Genomic DNA, 14868 nt, shown 5'->3' on the forward strand with positions numbered 1-14868 from the left:
GATTAAGAGTGTAATTCAGCTCGAAAAGAATAGATTTCTTCTTGGAGCTTGGCGGTATATTAATGTATGTTAATATTATAGAATCTATCGGATATCCTAAAATTACTTCAATAACAATTTTGATGAAATTACAAAGGGTTTCTGCTACTATAATCACTATGGTAATAATTTTTAAATGCACAATAGTTATAATATCTTGAGCTACCAATTGCCGCGGACCCTTGTCACGTGAAGAGTAGATCGTCGCTGCAGTGAAGGCTTCAGACATGAAACTGACCCGGAATATTTAAACATATTTAGGTTACTTTTTGCTGAATGTTATTAGTGAAACGTTTTACATAACATAATTTGATATTAATTGTTATGAGAAAAAATAAAACAATCTATATTTCCTGATGTCATTGTTTCAAGAAGTCAAAGGTAAAAGGTCGCCTACATTGAGTAACTGTTCTTGCACTATGGTGGCATGTTCTGTAAGGGTTGTTAGTATTTGTTGCATTTAATGTCAAAGCTTAGGGAACGTTGCAGTTATTAAGAGATGCTGCTCACGAATTTGCGAAGTCTGGTGGCGTGTGGTTGTCGGACTGCAAGGCAGAGGTTCCAGCTGAGGAATAACATACAGGTAAGTCAAAACGATCACTTACTGTAGGTCAGGTACTGTATGTCGAAATGATGATCAAGCTGCTAGCATCACAAGACTTAAAGGAGAGAAAAGCTAGATTAGTGTAACGTCTAGCATCATGGTAGGAGAGTTAGTAAACTAAGGCATCAGATCAGCCTGATAACTAGGTTTGTCTGTTTGACGGTTACAGCAACGTGTGGAGAGGTGGTAGCGTAATACAGGTATAGCGCACATTAGTTACTCAAAGAAATTCTGTACTCCCCATTACTAAAAATTGTCGTTCATGATCTTATTCATAAAGTGAGACGTGCTAAGGTGAAATGTCCGAGAGCTCGACGAGACAATTCTTACGAAAGCATAACGCCACTGTCACTTCGTTTGAATAGCCGAGAAGAGAACAGCTAAAACACTTAGTCCTTTGATCCCGGAGAAGGATTATTGAACCGTTTTATGAATTGTATTACTGTATGAATGATTACATTCATAGAGTAATGTATTTAGGAGGAACTGGTTGCTTTTTTAGGCCAAGCAAATAGCTCCTCAAGAAATTGTACTCTGTATATTAAGGATTGAAATGCAGCACCTTACGCTGCATTTGGAAAACTGTGTGCTTGGTTCTGTTGACATGCCTTTTTCTGTGCTTCCTTGAAGTTGGAAATTTAGATGTTTGGTCTCAGAGATATCCAGTCGATTTCTCTGGTACGTAGCTCAAACGGTGGCCTGGTAACTAAATACAGCAGCACAATTGTATCTGGTCCTCACAAGCAGCCATTATCAACTTGACTAAAAAGCCCTAATAGTTAGCAGACCAGGCAGCTGTTGGTTGTCAACCATCGCTGTGAACAGAGTTACAGATGACCATAGGTTCTACCAATCAGCACACCTAATGAGTTTGTGACCCTGTGTCCTTGAACATAGGATGCCCCCTAGTGGTCTTTAGCACCAAAGTTCCAGAATAACATGCAGTGCTTTGATCAATTTGAGACTTGTGAAAAAACTTTGTTAGAAAAGCTGAAGTTCAGGCTTTCATTTAATTTTATGCAATTTTTAAATTTAATAAAACTTTGGGCAGCGTGGTGGGGCAGTGGTTAGCATTGCTGCCTCACAGTGCTGAGGCCCTGGGTTCAGTTCCAGACCTGGGGTGCTGTCTGCGTGGAGCTTGCATGTTCTCCTCGGGTTGTGACCGGGTTGTGATAGGCTGTGACCCTGAATTGGATGAAGTGGTTGGGAAACAGTGGATAAGATGAAACTTTGAACATCTTCCATAGCTGGGAGACGAGCAACTCCTCCACCTTGAACGGCTGCTCTAGAGGAGCTGAGGAGATGAACCCGAGAGGGCTGCACTCATGCAGTTCTGTCCCTTTGCCTTGCAGCAGAGAGTCTCATGGAGGGACCCACTGGTGAAAAGGGGGCACAGCTCTGTCGCAGCGGAGGCTGGCGCCCAGTCAGGCACAGCTGCGGGATTCATCCCCAACGGGGCCACAGACCGGATCGTGGGGCGCTGGCTGCTAGCCTGCAGTGGGATGGTGGTAGGGGCTGTTGTACTCGGTGGTGTCACAAGGTGAGACGAATCTACAGGGGACGGTTTTGGGAGTTTAAAGTACTTTTAGAAAATGTAAAACTCCAGGAGAGACATTGATATAAGTTTGATTTGCATAGCATATTCCTTTTCTGGTGCTCTGCAAACACATCACTCTGACTGTCAAGTCATAAGGCATCATTCAGCGCAGATGACATAAACTAAGTGAATTACAGTAAATCCCCAATTTAATGGACTTTAGATTGAACTGAAATACTCTAGAAATCAGGCATATAGTTTATACTTTTGTCATAGTATGCAGCACAGCACAGAGAAACACTGACACAGCCCAGCCTGCTGTATGACCAGGCGTACAGATGGGACACAGACAACTTAGACAGACCTAGACCAAACTGCACTGGGCAATGAAGAAATTCAGACACTGTTGGACACATTCCTAAACACTCCGTATCAAACCAACAAATTAGGCATAAACTTGGCCACACAAAATGGAACAATCTGGCAAACATATTTTGAAAATCTCTTCTCAAAAGCTCCCAAAAACAAATTAATCAGACCAAAACACCATTTATGAAAAACTTGAAATTTTGGAATTATCTATCAAAGACAACCAAAACCCCTTAGACTCCCCAGTCACTGAGCAGGAGCTATTGGACTCCAAGCCCTCAGACCACGCAAAGCCTGTGGCCAAGATGGAGTCAACAATGAGATGCTGAGACACAGCAGCCCAAAGTTGCAACACAAGCCCTGCTCAAACTCCTCAATCTCATCATGACAGCCGGATGTTTCCCCGAGGCCTGGAACCGAGGCCTGATTATGCCCATCTATAAGAGTGGAGATAGATTTGATCCCAACAACTACTGGGGCATCTGTGTGAACAGTAACCTGAGGAAGGTATTCTGCAGTATCCTAAATACATGAATACTGGCCTTCCTTACCGAACACAATGTCCTGAGCAAGAGTCAGATTGGCTTCTAACCAGATCAACGCACGTCTGATCACATTAACACCTTACACACACTGATAGACAAACACATCCACCAAAAACACAAAGGAATTTTTTTGCCTACTTTGTCGATTTCAAAAAAGCATTTGTCTCGAATTGGCATGAAAGATTGTTTTATAAACTACTCCAAGGTGGCATAGGGGGGCAAATTGTTTAACATAATTAAATCAGTGTATTCAGAGAGCAAATGTGCAGTGAAAATTGGAAACAACCAAATTCTTCACCCAAGGCCGTGGGGAGAGACAGCATTGCAGCCTGAGCCCAACACTGTTCAATATCTATATCAACGAATTAGCAGGAATGTTGGAACGGTCTGCAGCTCCCGGTTTCACACTACATGACACAGAAATCAAATTCCTGCTCTATGCAGATGACCTGGTCCTGCTGTCGCCCTCAGAACAGGGGCTGCTGCAGAACCTGGCACTGCTGGAGCAGTACTGTCAGACACTGACACTGGCACTGACAGTCAATCTGGACAAGACCAGAGTTATGGTTTTCCAGAAGACAGCCAGACCTCAGGGAAACAGGTACAAATTCACACTCAACAACACTTTGGAGCACACATCCAGCTACACATGTCTCGGTCGCACCATCAGCTCATTTGGGAGTTTTGACCTGGCATTGGAGGCACTGAGGAAGAAGGCACTCAGGGCTTTCTACGCAATAAGAAGAGCATCAACCCACCAACAAGAATCTGGCTCCAAATATTTGAAAGTGTAATCCAACCCATTGCCCTATACGGCAGTGAAGTGTGGTGTCCCCTCAAAGACCAGGATTATACTCAATGGGACAAACACCCCACATAAACTCTGCACATGGAGATCTGTAGAAACATCCTCCGTGTGCAGAGAAAAACACCTAACAATGGATGCAGGGACGAATTAGGCCAGTACCCACTATTGATAAACATACAGAAAAGAGTATTAAAGTATTGGCTACACCTAAAAACAGCAACCAAACTTCCTACCACCACAAAGCCCCTCTGAGCCAAGAGCTGAGCTGAAAACAGAGCCCCCTGAGCCAGCTGGTCCTGAGGCTCACTGACCTGACCAGATCAAACAGCAATATCTCACACGCTGAGACACACACACACACACAAACACAACATAAACTGGAATGCTACAGAACCCTAAACAGACAATACACACTAGCCGAATATTTTACCAAGATAAGAAACAGCAAAAAGAAACAGACCCTGACAAAGTACAGGCTCAGTGACCACAGCCTGGCCATAGAAACTGGGCGACACAGGCAGACCTGGCTGCCCAGAGAGGACAGGCTGTGCTCACACTGCCAGCGGGGAGAAATAGAGACAGAGGTGCACTTCCTACTGCATTGTGACAGATACTCTGGGATTACAGAACCATTCTTCCCTAAATTCAGAAATCTAATCCCAGAGTTCCCACACCTGCCAGAATCCCTCATTACTGGGAGAGGGAGATGGTAACTCAATTGAGCTGGCAGCCCAGTATGTGATCTCCTGTCACAGCCTGAGGAATAGTAAGTTTGTCCCCAAATAATGCTCCATCTGTCTGAAGTCTATGTAAATTTTATGATATGTCTTTGTTGTAAATGTCTGTAGACTTTATTTTACTTTTATTTTTTGTTTTGTTTCGTGTTAATTTTATTATTTTTATTTGCTTTGGCAACACTGATTGTACCCATTGGTCATGCTAATAAAACACCTTGAATTGAATTGAATAGAGAGACTTGGAAGGTTAAGTGTCCAATTCTGGGGATAATAGATCTATAATATCCAAACCTGGTTATACATAAACTTTTGGAAGGTGATTTGGAGTGAACGGTCTTCTGGCCCATGCAGAGCCCTAGAGAACTGTAGACATCTGACTGCAGGGCCACTTCAGTGCTCATTTAGCATTTCGCTTTGGCAGGTTACTGAGAGTCACATCAACAGAGTTGGAGAGTGGGGAGGACTTGGCAACTGGGAATATTAGCTGGATTTTAAATTTCTTTTGGGTGGAAAGTGCTTCAAAGAATGCCTTGTCAGGCAGTGCTCATGTTCGGGATTGTCTTTCGCACCCAGTGTGCTGGTAAAAGCAGTCGGTGTAGCTGTGTGAAGGTCACTGGTTGTTGGTGTTTATGCACCCCAGGCTGACGGAGTCTGGCCTCTCCATGGTGGACTGGCACCTGATCAAAGAGATGAAGCCCCCAGGCAGCCAGGGCGAGTGGGAGGCGGAGTTCCAGAAGTACCAGCAGTTCCCCGAGTTCAAATTGTGAGTTCGAATCCCACTGCTTGTAAGTGAGACTAGCCTCAGTCTGAGGCCACCATCTGTGAAATTTACCTGCTTGTCAAAAATGGATGGGGAGTGGGATGGCTGAAGCATGCTGGTGTTTGACCTAGACGCATGTGACCCTGCAGTGATCGATCAGACTGGCTGCGCATGAATATTTTAAACAACCTTTGTGTGTCTCTCCTAAAACAGTCCATTTAACTTAATCCCTTGTTAATCATCAGCAGTGTTTCCAAATGTATGGCAGCAGTGATCTCATAGCTCCTTACTTCAGACAGCATGAACATTCCTCACCTTTCTGTAAATCAGCAGAGCTCAAGCATGTCAAAGAGTATTAAAACATAAATGTAGTACATTTTACATTCAAAATGTCTCAAGTCCTTTTTTTGCAGAAAATCCATTTTTGAGCACAGGACTCAAGTTTGATATTGGAAGTGTGCCGATCTCCTTCAATGCCAGATGAATGATCCAGTTCCCCCCCCCCCCATCTTCATTTATTTTGTAATATCATACTGTGACCAAGCTGCCTGTGCTGTTTTGTGTAATTAAGTTCACAGGGATGAATAGTTCCATTTGCTGAAACACAAGAGTCATTTGCAGTAAAATTGGATTAGACTATTCCGTCGTTGTGAAACTGCCAGTTTATGGGGGGAGAACAACAGGCTATGGAGTAAACTTCGAGAAATGAGTGTCTCTGTGTCTTTGTGTAGCTTGAACCATGACATGACTCTGCCAGAGTTCAAGTTCATCTGGTTCATGGAGTACTCCCACCGGATGTGGGGTAGGCTGGTGGGGCTGGCTTACATCCTTCCTGCTGTCTACTTCTGGAGACGGGGCTATCTCAACCGAACTATGAAGGGCCGTGTCCTGGGGCTCTGCGGCTTTGTCTGCTTCCAGGTCAGAGGGCATGGGACAAGTTCTTTTCATGCCATTGAAAAAGTCAATTAAGTCATTCTAAACACCGAGAGACAGTTGAGATTTTTGAATTAAAATACTGCAACAGTTCAGGAATTCATATTTTTTTGTTATATTTAGTTGTCTGTCCACAGACTCCAATTATCATTAATGCTATGCTACTTGTGTGAGTATTTTTATAGTCACAGGCAGTTCATAATGATCACCATTCTCTTTTTCCTTTATCGTGATAATGTTGTATGTTGTTGATAGGCTGAATAAACTGAAACTCCTTAAATGAGACTGTAAAAATTAAATTCCTAGGATGAAGATCAATATCACTGAGTTGTGATGCTACGCAAAGTGAAGTAGGACAAGTGAATCACATGGGAATCAGTTTATGTCATTGGAAACTACGATTTATGACAAATGTTTGTGTGTAGGAAAACGGACATTTATAATCACATTTTAAGGGGTAGTGTCTATAACATCTAATGTAAGCTCTGTCGTCTGTGCTGGCAGGGCCTGCTGGGCTGGTACATGGTGAAGAGTGGCCTGGAAGAGAAGCCAGAGTCCTATGATGTCCCTCGGGTTAGCCAGTACAGGCTGGCTGCCCACCTGGGCTCTGCACTGGTGCTCTACTGCGCCAGCTTGTGGACCGGCCTGACTCTGATGCTGCCTCCACACACGGTAAAGCGAATCGTGTGCCCTGCAGGAGGATTTGCCTTTTTTATTTTTTTTAATTGACCATTACTTTGTTTTTATGTCTTGCCCAATGTGGGTCCTTGCTACAACGTTTTTGTGCCAGTAACAAGATAACATACTTTATGTGCTCGCTCTGAAATTATCATCTGCACCATCCAGTGTAACTCACACTGCAAGCACAGAGCACACTCAGTAGATCATAACGTGTAGGACTCATGCAGCTCTCACGTATAGTGCTGCTTACTGTTATGCAGGACCTTTCAAGAGGTGGGCCTCACCTCAGCCAAGGATGCATGGTCCTCCACTTTAACCCTTTGGCTGCGTTTCTCGACCGCACACAAATTTGGAACTTTTACCATATACTGTGTTTCTTGACTAAATTCCACAGCTGTGAAAAAACATCCCTCTTTCGGTGCTAAATCCTATTCTTTAGGAGTTTCAAAATGTTCGCCTTAATCCTCCCACGCTTTTCTCCGCAAGCTATTGGGTGTCATACACATACAATTATGTAATCATTATGGGTTTTTTATTTGTATAGTTATAGTTTTTACCAAGCTGACCCTCCAGTCCATTAAGATGACCTGCTTTTTGAATTACTTCCCTCTTGTGTTACAGCTGCCTGCGACGCGTCAGTTAACCCTGCTCAGGAGATTTGCCCGGGGCACAGGCGGCCTAGTCTTCCTCACAGCTCTGTCAGGTAACCCCTCTCAGCCTGTGGTGCCCTTCTGAGCAGTCACAGTGCAGACGCCCGCCCTACTAAGACAAGCAGTCTTGACATTTTATCCTTATGTGCCCGACAGCTTCAAGCACCTTCATTTTTTCTTTTGCAGTTGACATAGTCTAGGATAGACTACCATACTTATTGAGAATTAATGTGGACAATTCACTGATTTAATGAACAGAGAAATGAGAGGGCCCTTGCCCGTCTTCCTGCTGGACAAGGTTACAGCTCTAACAGATATTCTCTTTTTATTTCTGGTTTGTAATATGTGTTATAAATTAGGAGAGAAGAGCTTTTGGTGCACAGAAGAATGTGTCGTACATTATTAAGCATCCATCTGTTATTAGATAGATAGATACTTTATTGATCCCGTGAGGGAAATTGCAGTGCAACAGCAGCTTTACACACACAACACAGTCACAGTGTAATGAATTATATAATAATAGTACAATACATACAATACAATACAAGAGTTACTCACAGTCCGGACACACAAGAGGAAACTAGAACAGAACAGTACACAGAAAATCGTATCACACGTATGAATATAAATGTAGATGTAACCATAGATATAAATATAAATGTATTGCACAGGTCCCTGGCATATATTGCACAAAAGTGGTTGTAAACGGGAAAAAGAAAAAGAAAGAGAAGAGATGTAGCAGTAGATGTGTATATGCGTTTAGTCCAGAAACAGGTCACTGTCACTGTTGCCTCTGCCAAGACGCAAGGTGGATGCGTTGTACAGTCTTATGGCAGACGGCAAGAATGACCTCCTGTAGCGCTCCCTGTCGCACCGTGGATGAATCAGTCTATTGCTGAACGTGCTCTTCATTCCTGCAAGCCTGTCATAGAGGGGATGGGAGAAGTTGTCCATGATGGCCTCTAGTTTGGACATCATTCTCCTCTCAGCCACTACCTCCAAGGGGTCCAGGTCAGACCCAATGACAGAGCTTGCTCTCCTGAAAAAAAAAAAAAAAAAGTTGAACCAGTTCTTTAACAGGTTTGATTCTGGGTCCTCTGTGGCGCAACACCCATCCCCCCACAGCCACACGCTCCCTAACCCTTCACAGCTTCTTATTAAGAAGCCTCTAATTCCTGTTGCAGGTTTTGTCAAGCTATAACATATTGCTGAATCACAGGGCGTAACATGGGAGTCATGGCCATCACCAGGCAGATGCACAGAGGCAGACAAATAAAGGAACATGTTTACAACTAATCTGATAAATGCTGCTGCTGTTTGCCTTCTGCATGTCAATAGCCTTGATTGATTTCTCAGTCCCTGTTGGTCGGACTAAACCCTTTTCAAGAGTGGGTGCTCACCCAGTCATGGTGGAGCTGGGAACCTGCGTTGGCTAACTAGTCATGGCTGCTGGTCACACAGAGATCAAATTGGAACAAAGATGAAAACCTAAAATTGTGCCAGCAGGAATTGTGGAGTAGTGTCAGTGTTTAGGCTGCAAGGAAACAAGTAGAAGTTAATTCCTAGTTGGGGAAAAAAGAATGCCCATTTTTTTCCCCCGTTTTCTTTTAACAATCCAAATTCAAAACGTACTGTCATCTTAGTTGGGTTTCTGATGACTCCATTATTAAATCACTTATACAAAACTGAAAACATAGCACATCATAAAATATCCTACTTGGTTTCAGATGACATTGAAAACAAAACGGCTGGAAGATAGTTGAATAAGGAGAAGGAAAAACATGTTCCTTAAATACTTTTTTTTGCAAAATATCTGTAAATGCAAATCCCATTTAAATACTTAGAGTAATGTAAGTCAGTCAGTGCACTGTCAGGGGACAAGAATGGGGTTAAAGTTAAACCTTTCTGAAAGTATTGTATAATTTCATTTTATGCATTTTTGATAGATATGCAGATTCCAGGGATGCAACTGTGACATTGACAAAAGCAATTGTCCTTTTTTGGACAGAACACAGCACGCATCCTATGGCCCTGTTGCTGCCTGTTGTGTGTTGTGCACTGTTGAGGTAGAATCAAAAGTATTCTGGCAAAATAACAGCTGAAAGAGATGGTGTCACCAAAGACAATCCATGAGGCTGACTTTTGAGTTGAGACGCTCTGTTTGTTCCAGGGGCATTTGTGGCAGGATTAGATGCTGGCCTGGTCTATAACTCCTTCCCTAAAATGGGCGAGAGCTGGATCCCCGATGACCTGCTGGCCTTCTCCCCCACCCTCAAGAACTTCTTTGAGAACCCCACCACCGTCCAGTTCGACCACCGCATCCTGGTAACCCAAGGGCTTCTTTTTTAACCCTCTGCAGACCCTCACAGAAGGGCTTGAGGCACGGGCATGTCCAGTCAATTGTTACTGGGCATTTGTTGTATTCTTTTAAGCCTCATATCGTGTGGGGAAGAATGTCCATTTGTTAAACACCAGATCCTCTAACTTTAGCTTAATCATAACCATTTTAGTGAAATTTGAAAAGCTGTTTAAAAGGAGAAATTAGGCTTAATATGAATGTCTTTGTCAGTTCTGCCTACTCCACAATGTGGGGAAGTGTGAAAAGGGTATAAAGAATATTAGGATGTATAGTTACAAGTGTAAAGGGTAGCGTTGCACTTTTTTAAAGGTCTGTGAACAGTCTCTGACCACAATTACCAAAAATGCTCCTAAATGCAAGATGTTAACAAAAAGGTCCAATTGTATTACTTTCATTGATGAAGCAAAATAACAATTGGCTCATAAGACACAAGACATCTTCTGTCCAAGAGAGAATCTTGCAGATCCAACAACAAAAATATATCTACTGTACATCTGTCCAGATAATCAGCTGGATTATTGCTTTTAGGGCTCAAGGCAACCTGGAGCATGTAGAGCAAAGCAGAACTATACCCTGCTCAGAACATAACAAAGTTTGCAACCAAGAGGTGGTCATTGACCCCCCCCAGCTCATTTAGTAGCTAATTGATCCAGGTGGTGTTGGATCAGTGCACCCCATCTGATATTAGACCCTGGACCCCAGAACTATGAGAGTGATGCCACTGTGCCACCCCAAATATTAAAAATCTACATATTACTAGGCATAAACGGTGCTGTTACTGCAAAACATTAATGGTTAGGGCAGGGAGACATTCTAATATTCTGTGCAATACAGGCTTTTTTGGCAAGAGCTTCTTACAGCACAAACACAGAAAAGAATTTGGTACAGGGAGGTTATCAAGGAATAAGAAATCGTTATTGTTGTGAAAGCCTGCAAACAACTAATGTTACAACTTATTAGGACTTATTAGAGGGGGGGGGGTTTGCTCACCCTGCAATCTGTGTGGGTCCTATTGCCCCAGTATAGCAATATGGACACTATACTTTCAAAAACCTGCCATCCTTGGTTCTGAGGTCTGATGTCTGATGGTCATTAACAATCCCAGGGCGTTTCTCGAAATGAATAAGAGTGTTAACCTGGTGTCCTGGCCAAATTTCCCACCGGCCTTCAACAATCATGGCTCTCATTTATGAAATGGCTTCCTCACTCCGTTCTCCTCCCCACTGATGTGTAGTGCACTTTGGTTGCCATCGCATCATCAAGGTGAGGGCTACACATTGGTAGTGGTGGAAGGGAGACCCATTACCTATAAAGCGCCTTCAGTCAAGCATCCAGAAATAACATAATAAAATATTAAAATACAGATTTTATTAAAAATAATAACCTGCAGAAGTTGAGTCCTTGAAACTCTGCAGATACAACAATGGAGTGAAATATTAATTCAGTGTGCGTGAAAAGCAATGTCCCTTAAATACTTCACATGTCACTCTGCTTCCTTTAGCAAGAAAATAGGGTTCATATCATTACGGTTTCCTTTTTCACCAGATAATCGATAAAATATTCCATTTTATTTTGAAATAGGATGTGTCCTTGTGCATGAAGGTGCAGTTGAACTAAAAAGAGTCCTGCTTTACAGAATTAGTAGTTTCTCTATTAGGCTTGACTTTCAGTTGAAAAATCCCAAGTGAGAGTTTAGAGTCCTCTTGTAGAAAGGACAGATTATAAATACTCTATTAAATGACTTCCCCCCCTATACCTGACAGAGAAATTCAGCAATTGCATAGCAGTGATCCAAGATAACTGTCACCATTCTATTAATAACCAGAGAAGTCCTTTAGAGCTGATCTTGCTGGGGTAATACAACTACTTTAAAGAACGTTTCAGGCAGACTTTACTTATTCTATTGCAGTTATATTATAGTATAGCATCTGAATGAGTTTTTTTTAGCATGTTTGAAAGCGTTTTAAGTCACAAAAGAAATGTGAACCCATTTTTGCTTGATGGCCCCACAGCACTGATTATTCCTGCCTGCCGTGTTTTTGTGCATTGCTTTGGCAAGCTGGGATTGATCCATGCCACATCTCTCTGCAGGGTATTGGCTCAGTGGCGGCCATCACTGGCCTGTACCTCTTCTCCAGGAGAATGGCTCTGCCCAGAAGAGCCAGAATGGCCATGACCTCCCTGCTGGCCATGGCCTACTTGCAGGTGAGCATGACGCGCATCATTGCGGCCTGCGTGAGAGTCAGTCATGTTCACTGGCTGCCTGTTAAAAAGCTGTATTTCCATCAGAAAAGTGACACCAAATGAGGAACATTCCGTTTTAGTGGCCCATAGCATAAGTTTGCTTTCTTTGTCTCTAGTCATCATGACTCATTACCCTTTTGTAATAGAGACGTTTTCATTCGTTTATTACATGTTTGCAGGAAACAGTTATCTGTCTCTGTCCACAATATCCTACCACTGCAAGTCAAGTGGTCACTAGTGCCATAACTCTGCTCCCCCCCCCCACCCAAGATAGTTTGAGGTAAAGGCATCCACAAAACATAATAGTATTGATTGCTTTTGTATGGTGTTTCTCATCCAAGGGAAATCTAAAAAATGCTTCACATAGAAAACGGGACCCCAGTTCAGTTAAGTTTAGCTGGACTCCAGCACCCATTTGGGGCAACTTCTGGCAGCTGTAATGCTCCAGTAGCCCCACTACGCAGCAGGTGCTTCCTTAGCTTCTGAGGTCTGTCCCATTTAGGACCTTAGACAATTTTAGGTTTTGAAAGTGAAACAAACAGCTGAGTAAAAGATATCACCCCTAATAAACTGAAGCCCAGTACTTTTAGTGGGACAGTGATCCAGGTTTGATGTTGGCATATGGCTAGCAATAACACATGTTTGTTAAACAGTAGAAATACTGTAAGTTGCATTATTAAAGAACATGTCAAAATCCTTGTCCATTTTATTTTGGCATTCTCTTGTTCTGCAGTCAGGTGACCTCCCTGTTCTTCCTCCTCAGGTGGGGCTGGGCATCAGCACCCTGCTCCTGTATGTGCCTACGCCTCTGGCAGCCACACACCAGTCGGGATCTCTGGCACTGCTCACCTTGGCCATCTGGTTACTCGCTGAGCTCAGGAGAGTTGCCAAGTAAACCAGGAGGTGGACGCAGCAGACACCACCTTCCCCTCTCCTTCCGTCTCCACGTCTCTTGGATTTTGGCATTGCTACCGATTCACCTACTGTAATCTGTTCTTTGTCTGCACTGCCTTTACCTACACTGGGATAATTCTGGTGAAATTCAGCCCAGGACATCCAAACATTCCTTCCCGAAGCTGTTATTCAAATACATGAGAACTCAAGAGCCACATTAAATTGTTTTAGAAGCATGTGGGCGAGCTTGACTTCATGCACTCTGGTCAGTTCTTGAGGATTCTGTTGTCTAATAAGTGCTGTTTATTTATGACAGGAACTTTGCAGTACAGAATTAATGCCAGCAGATGGCATATCTTACAGAAGAATTTGCACAGCATCCTGTTGTACATCTGGAGAATAAGGGAATTGAAGCAGATGTACAGTATATACGAGTCCTAAAGGGATAAAGTACTGTACATAGTGCATTTGCCTCTTACTCTTGAGTTAGAACTCTCCTGGGCAATAAACAGAACCCATTTTGTGAGCAATCTTAAGCCATGATCAAGTCTGTTATGAAGAAATTTAAAAGGATGCACCAACAAGAAAATAAAAAGGATGGGCTGGACTTTATTACTTTCAGAATCAGTTTGCTTATGTGTATATTTTTTCAGAGTCATTTAGGAGCTTAGTTTTTTCTGCTGTGTGCTGTGTGCTTCTGGGTTACTTTGAGGCTATCACCTGTACAGTACTTGGACAGAAATCTTGATTCATTGCAGTTGTTCTTATCAACATGTATACCACACATTGCTTTGTTGTAGTGCGAGGGGGCATTAAAGAAATGTCCTACTGATAAGCCTTTTTTTTTTAGTTTTCTCAAATCGGAGAAAGCCAAGAGGGATGTCTTACTATGATTTCCAAATCTCAATCTATAACAGAAATAAGACTGATTAGACTGTACTTTCCTCAATTCTTAAACAGCTGACCTACAGTGCATGACCCAGATCATATAAGTAATTATATTCAGATTTCCTTATCAGAATCTGACATTTTAAACACCTTTAAAATCAGTATTAATGAAAAGCTTGGCTTTTATCAATGTGGTTTAATGTTGTTGATCAGACATACTGTATGAGGCTCAGCCAGGGGACCTGTTGGCTTTGCACATAAACATGTTTCTCTGTTAAATGTGATAAATTCATACTGTACATGCAGCTGTTCAGTTCACCATGACTTGCAGTGACTCACAAATAGCTTAACAGAATCATATTTATAAACCTGACAGTTTTCGAACACTGTGATCCGTTTCCCTACTGAATAAGTTATTGGACAGAAGTTTCCCCAGTATGTCATTCTAATCCACTTATTTTTATTTAATTGCCCTTGCAGCTGTATGGAGATGTTTACAAAAACTTTCCTGTCACAAACTGGGCAAGTTAAAGTGTGAAAAAAAAGCTAATCAAACCAAACTCAGGTCCTGACAACAGCTTTCTACAGAAGTAAATTTAGAAAAGTAAACAATTACAGTATACACCTCCCCAGTCATCAGGGAATACTGCGCAGCACTTGGCATGTTTCTGCCTGGAAGTTTCAGAGTCCTGCCATCTGCAGACAAGGGAACACAGAAAAAACAACCTGGAAACTGAGTTCCCTTTACAGTATGTGTCCTTTCTAATAAAGAATCCTGCCCAGGACTAAATTTCTCTCTGAACTTGCCACTTCTTCTACA

General features: G+C 42.6%; 1 protein-coding gene across 1 annotated transcript; it reads left to right on the forward strand.

Annotated features, from left to right (window-relative positions):
* The first annotated feature begins 156 nt into the window (after positions 1 to 156).
* cox15 (cytochrome c oxidase assembly homolog 15 (yeast)) lies at positions 157 to 14842 on the forward strand. Its single transcript, XM_015347867.2, has 9 exons — positions 157 to 622; positions 1996 to 2183; positions 5280 to 5402; positions 6131 to 6317; positions 6837 to 7004; positions 7635 to 7716; positions 9834 to 9988; positions 12114 to 12227; positions 13030 to 14842. The coding sequence occupies exons 1-9, from the start codon at positions 539 to 541 to the stop codon at positions 13159 to 13161; spliced, it is 1233 nt and encodes a 410-aa protein (XP_015203353.2). The 5' UTR covers positions 157 to 538; the 3' UTR covers positions 13162 to 14842.
* Positions 14843 to 14868: the final 26 nt, after the last annotated feature.

Source organism: Lepisosteus oculatus, chromosome 4 (genome assembly GCF_040954835.1).
Source record: "Lepisosteus oculatus isolate fLepOcu1 chromosome 4, fLepOcu1.hap2, whole genome shotgun sequence".
NCBI lineage: Eukaryota > Metazoa > Chordata > Actinopteri > Semionotiformes > Lepisosteidae > Lepisosteus > Lepisosteus oculatus.

What these genes read in the sequence shown, in the direction of transcription:
- cox15 (XM_015347867.2), top strand. Translation starts at nt 539, where the DNA reads ATGCTGCTCACGAATTTGCGAAGTCTGGTGGCGTGTGGTTGTCGGACT. An exon ending in GCGGCTTTGTCTGCTTCCAG is followed by an intron (nt 6,318 to 6,836) that starts GTCAGAGGGCAT and finishes CTGTGCTGGCAG; the next exon opens with GGCCTGCTGGGCTGGTACAT. An exon ending in TGGCCATGGCCTACTTGCAG is followed by an intron (nt 12,228 to 13,029) that starts GTGAGCATGACG and finishes CTTCCTCCTCAG; the next exon opens with GTGGGGCTGGGCATCAGCAC.